The 14,471-nt window shown below is 47.2% G+C and overlaps 1 protein-coding gene across 3 annotated transcripts in view; it reads right to left on the bottom strand.

Moving 5' to 3' along the window:
- DOCK11 (dedicator of cytokinesis 11) overlaps positions 1-14,471 on the bottom strand; it is a 142,490-nt gene that overhangs the window by 69,152 nt on the left and 58,867 nt on the right. For all 3 annotated transcript variants that reach the window (XM_084813565.1, XM_084813566.1, XM_084813568.1), the window contains exons 17-27: positions 12,829-13,019; positions 11,377-11,442; positions 9,940-10,032; positions 9,233-9,356; positions 6,828-6,949; positions 5,740-5,826; positions 4,720-4,809; positions 3,475-3,593; positions 1,733-1,802; positions 892-1,017; positions 630-701 (exon numbers count right to left, since the gene is read on the bottom strand). In XM_084813565.1, coding sequence (XP_084669691.1) covers positions 630-701; positions 892-1,017; positions 1,733-1,802; positions 3,475-3,593; positions 4,720-4,809; positions 5,740-5,826; positions 6,828-6,949; positions 9,233-9,356; positions 9,940-10,032; positions 11,377-11,442; positions 12,829-13,019 — 1,160 coding nt within the window. The remainder of the gene's footprint in view (positions 1-629; positions 702-891; positions 1,018-1,732; positions 1,803-3,474; positions 3,594-4,719; positions 4,810-5,739; positions 5,827-6,827; positions 6,950-9,232; positions 9,357-9,939; positions 10,033-11,376; positions 11,443-12,828; positions 13,020-14,471) is intronic.

Raw genomic sequence — 14,471 nt, 5'->3', positions numbered from 1 at the left:
GGGTCATCCCATGAAGTTGATTGGTGGGAGATTCAAGATAGACAAAAGGAAGGACTTTTTCACACAGCACAGAGTCAAACTATGGAATTCGCTACCATAGGATGTAGTGATGGCCACCAATTTGGATGGCTTTAAAGGGGGTTGGACAAATTCCTGGAGGAAAAGGCTATCAATGGCTACTAGTCCTGATGGCTATGGGCTACCTCCAGAACCAGTGAGCCTATGTACACCAGCTGCTGGGGAACATGGGTAGGAGGGTGCTGTTGCGCTCATGCCCTGCTTGTGAGGTCCTGGTTGACAGCTAGTTGGCCACTGTGTGAACAGAATGCTGGACCAGGTGGACTCATCTGGCACGGCTCTTCTTATGTTCCACCCAGCATGGCCAATGGCTGGAATGCTGTCTGGGAATGATGGGAGTTGTAGTCCAACACATCTGGAGGGGACCAGGTTTCGGAAGGCTGATTCTAATCCACTGATGAAACATTTGTCACCCTAAAGTAATGGAGCAAAAACTCCTCAACACTTTTGGTTGGTATTTAAGTTGGGAAGCAGGTTTGTGTGGGGGATGTTATTTTACTAAGTTTGTTGAGCGGCTCGGTGAGTCCTGAGCTGGCTGCTTTTGTCTTTACCTTAATCTTGTTCTCCTCCAGGAGGTACATAGCCATCGACTTAGCCAGAGCTTCAAAGAAAAACCACGAATACTGGAACAAAGAAGTAGAAAGAGAGATATGCACACCAACAAGAGCAAATCATGGTTATTCCCATTTTACCGACAGAAAACCAAGCCAGGAAATTTCCAATTTGGCCAATACAGTTGTGAGATGCGGCCAGGCTGGCCTTAGACATCGCGATGGGGGTGGGGGGAATAAGGCCTTCCCGGTCTTGTTTCACCTTCAGCATCTTGTTGATGGCCAAGAAATCTGCCGACTGCTTGAGAATTGTTGCCATTGCGACAGCCAAGATTTCATGCGTCATCTTGGCATGTGGCATCCCGGGCTTCTCAGGCTGAAAGGAATACTGCAAAAGAGGCACATTTTTCATTATTGGTGGGGTCTCCTCAATCACAGACGGTGGTGCAGCTGGTAATTTTAGACCCTGGACTTCATGGTCTTATGGGAGCCCTTTTGGACTGCCCAACGCATTTTGGAAAGAATTTCCTTCCTCGGGGCTGCTTATTTTTCTTCAGATTATCTACAAGAGTCCTTCCAATATTTCTTCTGTCTTGAAATACATTTCCGAAACGTGTTGGGCAGAATAATAAAACATAAATCCAGGCACCTGAGAACTTTTTCTCTTTTGTTTTATGACACCAAGTGCCTTCTCCTCTTGCTGTTTCCTTGGCCCTTTTGGACAGCCATGTGTATTATTCAGTTGTGAAGCACACAACTAACAATTCTCTCGACACACACAATTACCATCCCATACTTTACAGCTGCTTCTACATTCCTCATATGCTAGAACAACAACACTATTTGCCAAGAAGAAAAATACTTGGGAGGATGTGCAATGGAGGATGTGCAATTTTGCTTTTTAAACTCACTTAAATTACAGCACTACAGGAATAAAATGGAGCTTCTTTCTGTTATCCTGATGCCCTCATCACCTTCTGGGTGGTCATTTAGGCAGCCCTGGCCTCCAGGGCCCTGGAGTTTGGCCCCACGATCCAGCCCCAGCTGCGCCACTGATCACAGAGGAGAGGACGAGAGAGAACAGGAGAACCTTCACTGCTCACCTTGATGAAAGCCCGCAAGTAGTGGTCAAGGCCTTCCTCGTGGCAACGGGATACAACGTGGAGGAGAACCCTGTGAAACAACGGGAGTTGGGAGAGAATGGGACTTCTTCTTCCACTCCTGTTTTGGGTAAGCACATTCTCAGATTCTCTTCTGAGGGAACGGGGGTGAGACCATGAGCTGCCTTCCATCGGCCCAGCTGGTGTCGTGTCTCCTCCCCCCCCGGAACTGTCTCCCATTGGCGGCCATTCCATGTGGCTGAATCAGAGGAAGAAGTGGGGTGACAGCAAGGCTCCATGCACTGGCTCTGCTGGGACCATCTTCTGTTGGCTCCTCCCCTCCCAGAACCGTTGTACGCAGCAGGCTTCAGCAGTGCAGCGGAGGCAGGCCGCGCAGGGATGCAGCACCGACACTTCCGCCCTTAGCAGGGATGCTGATGTCAGCTGCCACCCGCTTCCATGACGCCCTGTTCCCTCTGAGCCAACTGCATGAATTTTCCCCACAGCACTATGTTGTTCACTGTTGTAATGCGAAGTATTTTGGGGTGGCTTGGTCTGGAATGGGCAATGAAGACCCATTTGCTTTACGAAAGACTGCTTCTAGTGGAGATGAAAACTGGTAGAACTGGTTTGTTGATATAGATCAGCACCGCTGTCTGAATATTTGGACTCTCCTTGGGGGTGTGGCTATGAGGACTGTCATGACAAGCGCCTGCACCTCAAAATTTACCACTAAACCACTGGTGGCTTTGTCATTATGGGATGGGATGAGAGTCAGTCCTTGAATTTTGCTTAATTTCCTCTTGCTTCCTCATCCCTTCACGCTTTTGCATTTGCTTGTTACTGCCCCCAGAAGACCTCTCTTCCGTCCTTCAAATCCCTTCTCAAAACCCACCTTTTCCAGGAAGACTTTCTTAACTCGTTAGTTCCCATGCTCCCTAATCCCACTGCTGGCTGTGGGATTATGGGAATCGTAGTCCCACACATCTGGAGGGGACTAGGTTGGGGCTGGCTGTCCTATGGCACCCCAGCCTGATCATACAGAGCTGAAACAACCACATCTTGTTTCCCTATTTATGACCCTCGCCTCCCTTTCCCCTCTTTTCCTCTCCTGTTTCCCCCATGTCAAATTTTAGATTGTGAACTCCTCAGGGCAGAGACCAATATCCCCAGCAAAGCGCCATGCACACCCAGGACACTAAATAAATACATAAACAAACATACGTAGTTTAGATGGCAAGGCATTATTAGAAAATGTAAGCTGCCTTGAGCGCTTTGGCAGAAAGGAAGTCTATAAACGAAGTAAATAAATGTAAGTTCATGTCCGAACAAAGGCCAAACATTATCGACTCTGACTTCCTTAATTGCAAACTGGGCTCCTTCCCACTCATGAACCTCATTGAATGCATTCAGTTCACTGTTTTTATTTCTCAAAATATCAACTTGATGGAGGTATTGTAAAATCCATTTGCTAATTCGGGCTTGTAAATGTCCTTTCTCTGGTCACCTGTTGCAAATAAAGGGTCGCCTCCAGGTGAGCAGGCAGATTAGCTTATGCAAAGGGAAAGAGTTGACTTGTTTTCTCCCACCCCCCACCCCACCTAATTAGGCACCCATATGCTGGAAATGGTTAACTTACTTTGTGAGCAAGACAGGCTAGGATTCTTTGGGGGGTGGAAGGCGGGGGGATGTTCTCAAGGCTGAATCAGTATTTGATTAGTTGCTGGGCCTTGACCAAAACTTACATGGTACAGTTGACAGCAATTTCCTCCTCTTGTGTCCGGTTGGTGAGCACTCTAAATAGTTGCGTAAGAATCACAGGCAGAAACTGTATCATTACTTGGATCTCCATGGCGTGCAAACACTGAAACAAACATGTAGAACATACATGCCTTTTGTTAGACATAGTACAAAAACAGCAGAACGTGACACAAAAAGTCACCAGAAAAGAAGTTGCTCAATTCGTGAAAATCCTTGGCCACATGGGACTGGGATCTCAAGAGCCAGATTTTGTTCTCGAGTGGGGACAGAGTTCAAATGCAGCCACCGAGGTTTTGTTCAGGGCCTGCTTTCTGGAACAAATAATCTAGTTCTGTTCAACCTACATTATCCTCCAGTTCATTTCCAGGGACAGTTCAAAGTGCTGGTTATCTATAATAATAAAAGATGATGTGTGTCTGTCTGTCCATCCATCCATCAGCACTGTAGCACCAAGGCCATGAACCCTAGAAACCTGAAACTTGGGATGCAAACTAAGGAGACCCTAGGGGTATGCACTGTGGAATGATTTTCTTTTTTAAACGCATTAATCAATTTCAATTAATTTAAATGTGTCCGTGTGGTTGAAGCCTGCAGTAACATCTTCAGCCACCAGGGGCAGGCTTCCCTAACCAGCTCTGCAGTCCATAGACTTTGAAACTAGGGGTGGTTAGCAGGCAGAAGGCCACAGTTATACGCCTGCTCCCTCCCTACTGCTATGGGGCAGCAGCCCCCCACCCTCAAGGGAAAAGAGTGGACAGACCCCTCCCTCACAGTTGTATAGGGCTGCACCATGGCGGGGGCCGTGTCTAGAGGGGAACGTGGGTGTGGGTTCACTCAGTAAAACCTTGCAACAATAAAAACAAGAACATTAAAAACAGTAAAACGTTTAAAAATGTTTTACAAAACAAAATCAATTAACAGCAAAATACACAACAGTGTAAAACAACAGCACAAGAGTCAAGAGTCCTAACGTCCTCCCCCCACCCCCCAGCACACACATGCGTGTACACACACACACACACACTTTAATAAAATTGTCTTAGCCTGCCCGTAAAAGGACCAGGAAAACTCCTCTTGGGAGGCTGTTTTAAATGCTGGGCACCACAGCCGAAAAGTCCTCCTGGCAGAGACCAACCTGCCTTACCTCTGATGGAGATGGGACCCCCGTTAGTCACGGTGTTCTTGGTTGGGCTACTACAGAAACAGGTTGCCCGACATTCACGGCTCACCTTTAAATGCTTAATAAGTTCTCCTGGGACCTCTTTGGCACCTGACTGGATTGTCTGGCAATACTGAAAGAATTTATGAAGGTGGAGATCCTGAAAGTAACAGAGAAGTTCAGTTCACATATCTTTTTCATGGTTAATAATCGATCCTGCTGGTTTTTCCAAGGCCAGTCTTTGTACACTGCCACCCTTTGCGACTGCCTTAGGGCCAGTTCTTTAGGTGACCTTAGTGGCACTCAGTGGCACTTTTGCCTCCCTGCCGCAGCGTATATAATGGGCAGCCCACAGAGAAGGAACTTCCCAAGCTCCACAGCGATTGCTTTGAAGCAGACATCTCCAGCCAGATGGATGGCTCTTGTCCACTTTTCACATTATTGGCAAAGTGTCACAAAACAGAAATGGCAAATTAAGGGTGACCACAAAGCAGATCTTTCTCACTTGGGTGTGCGAGGGCAGGAAGGAGCACAAGGGCCTGCAGGTCACTGCCTGCTTGTTCTCACAAGGTTATGTTTGGCGGTATGTTTGAGGAGCACCAGGGCCAATAGTTGGCAGTTAAAATGCACTGAACTGACTGTTTTGGAGCACCAAGGGAATTTCTTACAAAAGAGGTGGACAACGTGTGACTCGTGGGCTACAGGCACCCCCCTTCTTTGTGGCCCCCCACGTGCCCCCTCCACTGAGCTGCTGAATTTGCTGCCAAATTTGGTGGTGTGGCAGTGTCCTCCCTGGGAGCCTCATTTTCAGGCAAAACTGCAGGGGGGTTTGCTGCTACAATGGCGACCGCAACAGTGGGTATGGGCCCCACTGGGCTCTGGGGTGGCAATGCAGCTCTCTGGTCACTAGGAGTGGTCTGTCCCTGTCCTACAAGATGGGGGAAGCTTGTCACACAAAGCTTTGTTTTAAATATTCATCCTTATACAGGTTAAAGATCTTTCTTTCTTTCTTTCCTTCCTTCCTTCCTTCCTTCCTTCCTTCCTTCCAAAAAAGGTCACTGTTTTCAAGGTAAGGTTGAGTTCCACTTACTTGGGTGTAAATGGTTGATTCCAAATGGACTTTGATCTTGAAGAGAGCTTTTGCCCCATCTACCCATTTAATGTCAGTATTCAGCTGCTGTGAAATGAAAAGAAGAAGCGTCTACTTTTGACGTCTGTACTCTGGCTTAAAAGGTCTGGGCTGCGTCATAAGGTGGCTTGGCCCAGCCAGGGATTAAGGAAGTCATATGCAGAACAGCTGAACAAGAAATCTGCATGTACAGACAGACAGGTAGAGAAAAAGGTTTTAAGTATTTTGTAGGGAAGGGAAGAGACACAGCCCCAAAGCTTGCATTTTAGGGACTGCAGTTTCCACCTCTTGGGGTAGATTTCGGCTCTGAAAACCTATGTCGAGTCTGTGTATGCTGGGACCATGGCTTGGTCAGCCATAAGAAGTGCCCTGCTGGATCAGACCAAGGGGCCATAAATCCTGCATACTGTTCCCAACAGCTTCCAGCCTGATGCAAATGGGAGCCTACAAACAGGGCAGGAAACCAGAAGCCTCCCCCTGATGTTGTCCCTGCCCCGTGCTGGTATTTAGTGGCTACGGCTTCTAAACACAGCCGCTGTATTTAGTCATCATGGCTATTGGCTGCTGATAGATCCATACAAAGGCAGACACTGTGTAGGACTAGAGTGAGCTGCCACAGACATGGGATAGTACAAGATAAGCCCATTAGCAGATCTGTGTGTAATTTGAACCAAAAGCAAAAACTCCCAGCACCCCACATTCTGAATGATGCCAAATCAGAATCAGGATGCAAATTAAGTATATCTTCAAATCGTTCCTTTGGCTTTTGCATAAGGCGTTCTGCTTGCACAAATCAAAATTTCAAATAATTTGGAAAAATGCATGGGCACGCATGCACATGCACAAAAGAAAAAAACACGAGGCCTAGAATCTTATTTTAAAAGAAATTTTGAAATCCTCAGCTGACGAGCTGCACACCACATTGTTTCTGAGCTTGTCTTAGTATGCTAACGGGGTGCATGAAATTTCACAGCCATAGAAAGTACACAAGATAAATGCAGCATACCTACTCCCCATCCCACCCCCAATTCACATATTAGTCTCTTTACCCTTCGTGCCTCAGTATCCCCAACACTCAGGTAGCCAGCAGGCAGATTGGCTGAAACAGGCAAATGTTGCTCAGAGGTGATTATCCGACCCTCCTTCAACAAGGGCAGCCAGGTAAAGCCAACTGCGGAGACAGGAACACACATGACAGAATGAGCAACCTCCTAGGCTTATGGGTCGAATCATGAGATCTGGTGGCCTCAAACTCAAGAGCCTTTACCTGGAAACTGGAGAAATTCATTGACACCTAAAATCTTCTATGTTGCAGCAAGTGGAGACACTGATTTCTAAAGATCATTTCCCATGTTACTTTTCCGAACTCTTAAAACTTTTGAGCTAGTTACATTCACACTAGAAACTCATAGAATCATAGAATCACAGAATAGTAGGGTTGGAAGGGGCCTACAAGGCCATCGAGTCCAACTCAGGTGTGGAAACGGTAGGTGTCCAACTTGGGGGAGGGACTGGGGCAGATGGCCGTGGTGGTCCATTACCTGCTACCTGATCCTTCTACCTGGAGATGCTGGGGACTGAACCTGGGACCTGCTGTGTGCAAAGCACGTGCTCTACCTCTGAACTACTGAGCGGAACAGGGAAGAACCCTGAAAAGGGGACATTATTGGTGTGAGTATTTCAACGCACACGTCGGCACTGCAAAAGCCAAGACAAGATTGTTAGGATGCCCTTGAAGCTCTTCCTGCTCAGAGCAACTCTACCAATGTTAGTTTATGAGAGAAAGAGAGAGAGAGAGAGAGAGAGAGAGAGAGCATGGTAAGCTCAGATGTTACTGCAGTGGGCACAATCAAATTAGAACATAGTTTTTGATCAAACTAACTCTACGTATGGGGCTGGATTGGGAATTGGGATCCTTCTGTTCACAGAAGAGCTTGACTCGCAGGAGATGCCACCGCCTGATTTTGGGGAATCCCACCCACCTCCCTGACTCCCTGTGTAAATTTTCAGGGGGCTGGAGAGACTACTGTGGGAAGGAGGGGGTGAGGAACTCCACTTTCACCAGCCCAGTCACATGTGCCTAACTCTGGATCCAACCCAAGGTCATTCACGAAGTTTGAACAGCTACCTAGAAAATGGAAACCTTCCAAGAAGCCATGTTATTATTTTTATTTTATTTATTTATTATTAAATTTATTAATCGCCCATCTGGCTGGTCACCCAGCCACTCTGGGCAATGTACAATATACAATAAAAACAGTTTAAAACAATAAAATTCTACAATAAAAACATTTTCTAAAATACCCTAACCCACCCCAAATGCCTGCCTGAACAACAACGTTTTTAATGCATGACGGAAGCTCATTAAAGAGGGGGCATGACGGAGTTCCCTAGGGAGGGAGTTCCACAGAGTGGGGGCCACCACAGAGAAGGCCCTCTCCCTCGTCCCCACCAGTCTAGCTGTCCTGGCTGATGGGACGGAGAGAAGGCCATCTGAGGCTGATCTTGTTAAGCGGCCTGTCTGGTGTTGCTGGAGGCGCTCCTTAAGATAGGCTGGGCCGGAACCATATAGGGTTTTAAAGGTCAAAACCAACACCTTGAATTTGGCCCGGAAAACAACTGGTAACCAGCGCAACTCCTTCAGCACTGGAGTGATGTGATCTCGCTGGCGGTTGCCTTTAATCAGGCGAGCCACCGCGTTCTGTACCAGCTACAGTTTCCGAACCGTCTTCAAGGGTAACCCCACGTAGAGCGCATTACAGTAGTCTAAACGAGAGGAGACCAGGGCATGTACTGCCGATGGGAGCAGATGGTCGGGAAGGAAGGGGCGCAGCCGCTGTATCAGATGGAGTTGATACAGCGCTGTCCGGCTCACAGCTGACACCTGAGCCTCCATGGACAGCTGGGAGTCCAAAATGACCCCCAGGCTGCAGACCTGGTCTTTCAAGGGTAGCCGTACCCCATTCAACACCAGGTCAACATCCCCCAGCCTCCTCTTGTCTCCCACCAAAAGTACCTTGGTCTTGTCAGGGTTCAGCTTCAGCCTATTCCTCCCCATCCAGCCACTCACCGTCTCCAGACATTTGGACAGGGATTCTACGGCCAACCTTGGTGAAGATTTAAACGAGAGGTAGAGCTGCATGTCATCCGCATATTGATGACACTGCACCCCAAACCTCCTGATGATAGCCCCCAGCGGCTTCACATAGGTAACAAGTGGCCATGTTATTACTGGACACTGAATTTGTAAAAGCACTGCATTTTGTCTTCCATTTCTGATGTAATATTAATGAAACCTGAACTGCCAGGCCGGTATCAATCTGCACTTCTTTTTCAAAAGGCTAAGGTGTGGATGCAATGGATACGGCCACCACCACACACCTCATTTCCTAACTCGACCCAGTGTGGACCACTGGGGGAGAACAGAGCATCTAGGTTCCCGTCATGAGCGTACCTGTTGTCTCGATGGCGTCCTGCTTTTTCGCTGTCCCCTTTGTGTTAATTTCACAGCTGACATGATAGAAGGTGAAAAGCAAGTGATGCTTTTGGTGGAGATGGATTGGAAGCTCAATTTTAATCTAAAAAATGACATCATGAGAGGCGATGCTGCATTTGTGCTTGCCGAGATGTATTTTAAATTACTCTTTAAAAAAAAGGGGGGGGGAGACCAACTTTTCATCATATTTAGCACCTCTCTTTCCCATCCCACTGACCATGTAACACCCCTCTTTAAATCCCTAGACTGGTTTCCTGTCCAGTATCAGATCCAGTGCAAACTCCTTGGCCTTTCCTTCAAAGCCCTCCAGGGCCTCGCTGTCCCTTATCTCTCTGCTCTTATATCCCGATACACATACACATCTTCACCCATTACTTTCACTCCCCCACCCAAGCCATCCAAAGGTCTCCTGTTCCCGTCACTGACTGCGCCTTTTCTCCACTGCTGCCTGGTTCCATCAGGAGTTGCTCACCCACTTTCGAGCATATCCTTGCAAACATACTGATCTGAAAGTTGGCGTAATAAAAAATGAAAGCCATCCTCGACAAGTGGGATGGTACCCCAAATGGCTTTTCTGCGCATCCGGAGAATCATAGCAAGCAAGCGTGCCCAGTCTGCTCTGCTTCACCTTAAATGTGTCAGAATGGAAGATAATATTTTTTTACCTCATCATAAAACTCAGGGCTCTGATTATGATGCAACACACAAGCATAGGCACTCGATGTCAGCGGGGGTCCTCCGGGTTTACCGTAGAAGCACTGCAAGAGATAACATGAATATGGGTGGATTAGGAGGAAGGCTACTGAGAGGGCAGTGATGAGTAGTGGTTAGGACAGTGCATATTCTCACGCCCCCAGAATTGGCATGTGATGAAATGGTGGCGTGATTACTCTATGTAGGTGCACTAGTAAGGTAGAGGGATCAGGCAAGGTTGCCCATCCGAGTTCTCATGCCTCCTTGCCCCAGGGAAGGAACCGTGGCTCAGCAGAGAGCATATGCTCTTAGGGTCGCTCCCTGCCTTCTCCCGTTGCAAGGCTTTGCGGTAACACGGCTGGGAAGGGCCCCTCTCTGCCCGACACTAGAGTGGTACGAGGATTTTGTTCCTGTTTGCAAATCATGCAAACAGGTCCTGTTCACAACCCCGGACACTAACGCAAGTGGGAACGCAGCTCTCGGGGAATTTTCACGACTTCCCAAACTTTGTGTTTGTGTTTGAAAGTGTGCACCTGTGCAAATACGCACTTCCGCACATGGGAAAGTTCACACCTGAGCATCTTCCCCCCAGATGTGCATTTCACACTTTTGCCTATAGGGGGACATGCCCATTTTTGATTGGGAAAAATGTGCCTTTTATAAAAGGCACATTTTTTTTCAATTGTGGAAAATTGTGCGTTTTTCCTGATCGGACACCCTCCCCCCACACTTGTGTTTGGGAACGTGAACGAGGCAAACTGAGCTTCGAGGAGGAATTTGGAGCACCTCAATGAGCTCAAACATCGCATGTTTGCCCATCCCTACTTGAGACTTTGAAAAGTAGCTGCCAGGAAGAGGAGATAATACTGGGCCAGATGGTCCAACAGTCTGACTCCATACGAGGCAGCTTCACATCTTCATACTGCACCCGACCCAAAGCATTTCAGCTACTTAACTAATTGTGCGCCTGTGTTGATGGGAAAGCAATACTCAGACTACTCAGCAAGCCACCCCTCTTCTCAGGGGATGCAGCAGTTGGGTGATGTCCCGTCTTAAAGAGCCAAGGCCCAAACAGGATCCGCTGTCTTCAGCTGCCAGAAGGAGCTATGGCTGGCTGACCAGAGGCTTCCTTGCCTTGAGAAATGGGCCCACTGGCAGCTGTCCCAAGCAGGTCCGACATTCTTGCTTTCTAACTCTGGCTTGCTGTGTTGTTGACGGGACCCCGTCCCTCCTCACACCCCTGCTTCCCCCCACCCGTGCCCCCAGGGCCACAGAGACCTACCGTTGCCTCTCATGCCACCTCTTGGACTGACCAACTTAACGGAATGCCCCCTTCCAAAGGAATGCCATCTCCTAATCATGTGGCCTGGTGCAAAGCCCTGCTCCTTTGGCACTGCTTGGGAATTTACCTTCAAAGCTCTGGAGTCCCCTTCGTCAGAGTCCTTGAATTCCACACGGACAGCGATGTTCCTTGCCTGGAATTGCAACAGGAGGTGGGGAGGAGAAGGTTTGGACTCAGAAATAATGGAGCCATCTCTCCCTTGCCCTCCCCACAAACCAAAATTGATGTCACACACATGCACACAGACGTCAGTGCCAAGATGCTTCCCTCTTGCTTCTAGTCATATCCTTGCAACTTTTAACAGGCTGCTGCTCCAATCTCTGGCTTTTAAGGGTTTATGGCATTATAAATTGTTATATTTTTGAGAAGGTTGTTAAATTGTTATGAGTGTTGTGGCTGTAATGGAAAGGAAGGGTATACATTTTAAAAAAAATAAATAAAATGTTTTTTAGTAGTCATCACCATATAGCAGCATAAATATACATGGTGATTTACAGGCAGTTTCGTAAGGAAAGGGGAAAGGTCCCTGCCCAAAGGAGTATACAATCTAAATTCTGCATTAGGTTCTTCATGCTGAGGTCAAGGGGCCAAAGGTGTTATCTACAGAGGTTTGACACCCCTAAGGGGGAGTTCATACCTGCTCATTTATCACTCAAAGAGCACACTAACTGCGTGAGATTGGACGCGTGAAAACAGTAGTCACAGATGAAGCTAGGCTGAGCTTTCGTAGCACCCCTCATTACCTCATGCATGATCCTTTGCAATGGACAGAGTTCAAGAATTCACCTGTGAGACATCAAGTGACACGCATGGATGTGTCAATCAGCGCCAAACATGCATCCCTCTGGTGTCATCGGAATGCAGAATTCTGGGTCCGCGGGGTCTGACTGTGGCAACAATCTACCTTAAACTCAGCCAGACGAGGGGAAAGTACATCCCCATATCACAATACAACTTCAGCTATGCCTGGTGTGGAGAATGTGGATAGGGAGACATTTTTCTCCCTCTTCCATAATACTGGAACCCAATGGGGTCATCCCATGAAGCTGAATGGTGGGCAATTCAGGACAGATAACAGGAAAGACTTCTTCAACAGCGCATAGTTAAACTGTGGAATTAGCTACCACAGTATGTAGTGATGGCCACCAATTTGGATGGCTTTAAAAGGAGATTAGGCAAATTCATGGAGAAGGCAATCAATGGCTACTAGTCATGGTAGCTATATATTACCTCCAGTATCGGAGGCAGTATGCTGGGGAACAGGAGCAGGAGGGAGCTATTGTACTTGTGTCCTGTTTGTAGCTTCCCATTGGGGCAACTGGTTGGCCACTGTGTAAACAGACTGCTGGACTAGATGTACCCTTGGTCTGATCCAGCAGGGCAATTCTTATGTTGATTTGCTGTTGGTTCCATAGTGCAGCTCTGCCCTGTTTCACATTTTTGAGTTGTTCTACATTCCAAACTTGCACCCCCACCCCACCTACAATACTCTAAGGGCTGAAAGCTGTTTCAAGCTCACCTTGGCAAATGTTTTCTGGCTGTCATACTTTAAATGCAAGGGGTAGACATAAAGCTGGTTCTTGTAGATGGTGAAGGGGTAGCAGTACTTCACGACCTCGGGGACAAACTCTTCCACCTCGACTGCAATGCCGTCAGCCTGGTCCTGCTTCTCAAAGGGCTTGATGGGAATGTAAGAGGCTGTGACACAGTCTAGAGGGGAAGCAAAAGTTGGTACCTGCTTGTCATACAATGCAACCAATGCAACCTCAGCTCACAATGGCCAAGTGCATATAGAATACTTAAACATGGCTAGCAACAAACATGGTTTGTTGCCTTAACCCTGGTTATGATTGCAAACATACAGTAAAACTATGGTTTAATTTGTCAGACATGCTTAGGGAGACATGCATAATATCTGCCTGTCAACTTGCAAGAAGGGAGGCTGGAGAGGCAAGGAAATCACTCTATCCATGATTTATTTGGCACTGATATAGTACCTATATACTATATATATAGTTATATGTCATATAATATATATCAACCTTTATCCCGATATATCAACCTATATCCCCATACCAAAAAAGGGAAGCACCAAAGAATGTTCAAACTATCCAACAGTGGCACTTATTTCACATGCCAGTAAGGTAATGCTCAAGATCTTGCAAGGTAGACTCCAGCAATTCATGGAATGAGAATTGCCAGATGTACAAGCTGGGTTTCGAAAAGGCAGAGGAACTAGAGACCAAATTGCCAATATCCGCTGGAGAATGGAGAAAGCCAGGGAGTTTCAGAAAAACATCTATTTCTGTTTTATTGACTATTCTAAAGCCTTTGACTGTGTGGATCATCACAAATTGTGGCAAGTTCTTGGTGGGATGGGGATACCAAGTCATCTTGTCTGCCTCCTGAGGAATCTGTATAACGACCAAGTAGCAACGGTAAGAACAGACCACGGAACAACGGACTGGTTTAAGATTGGGAAAGGAGTACGGCAGGGTTGTATACTCTCACCCTGCCTATTCAGCCTGTACGCAGAACACATCATGCGACGTGCTGGGCTTGATGAAGCCAAGGCTGGAGTTAAAATCACTGGAAGAAACATTAACAATCTCAGATATGCAGATGATACCACTTTGATGGCTGAAAGCGAGGAGGAGCTGAGGAACCTCATGACGAAGGTGAAAGAAGAAAGTGCAAAAGCTGGGTTGCAGTTAAACCTCAAAAGAGCCAAGATTATGGCAACCAGCTTGATTGATAACTGGCAAATAGAGGGAGAAAACGTGGCGGCAGTGACAGACTTTGTCTTTCTAGGCGCAAAGATTACTGCAGATGCTGACTGCAGCCAGGAAATCAGAAGATGTTTACTTCTTGGGAGGAGAGCAATGACAAATCTTGATAAAATAGTGAAGAGCTGAGACATCGCACTGACAACAAAGGTCCGCATAGTTCAAGCAATGGTATTCTCCGTAGTAACCTATGGCTGCGAGAGCTGGACCATAAGGAAGGCTGAGCAAAGGAAGATAGATGCTTTTGAACTGTGATGCTGGAGGAAAATTCTGAGAGTGCCTTGGACTGCAAGAAGGTCAAACCAGTCCATACTCCAGGAAATAAAGCCAGACTGCTCACTTGAGGGAAGGATATTAAAGACAAAACTGAAGTACT

The sequence above is a fragment of the Heloderma suspectum genome, chromosome 9 (assembly GCF_057233095.1).
Source record: "Heloderma suspectum isolate Gila_16-S chromosome 9, 16-S_ref, whole genome shotgun sequence".
Classification (NCBI taxonomy): Eukaryota; Metazoa; Chordata; class Lepidosauria; order Squamata; family Helodermatidae; genus Heloderma; species Heloderma suspectum.
The sequence above is the reverse complement of the archived record's forward strand: the minus strand, read 5'-3'. Positions and strand labels throughout refer to the sequence as shown.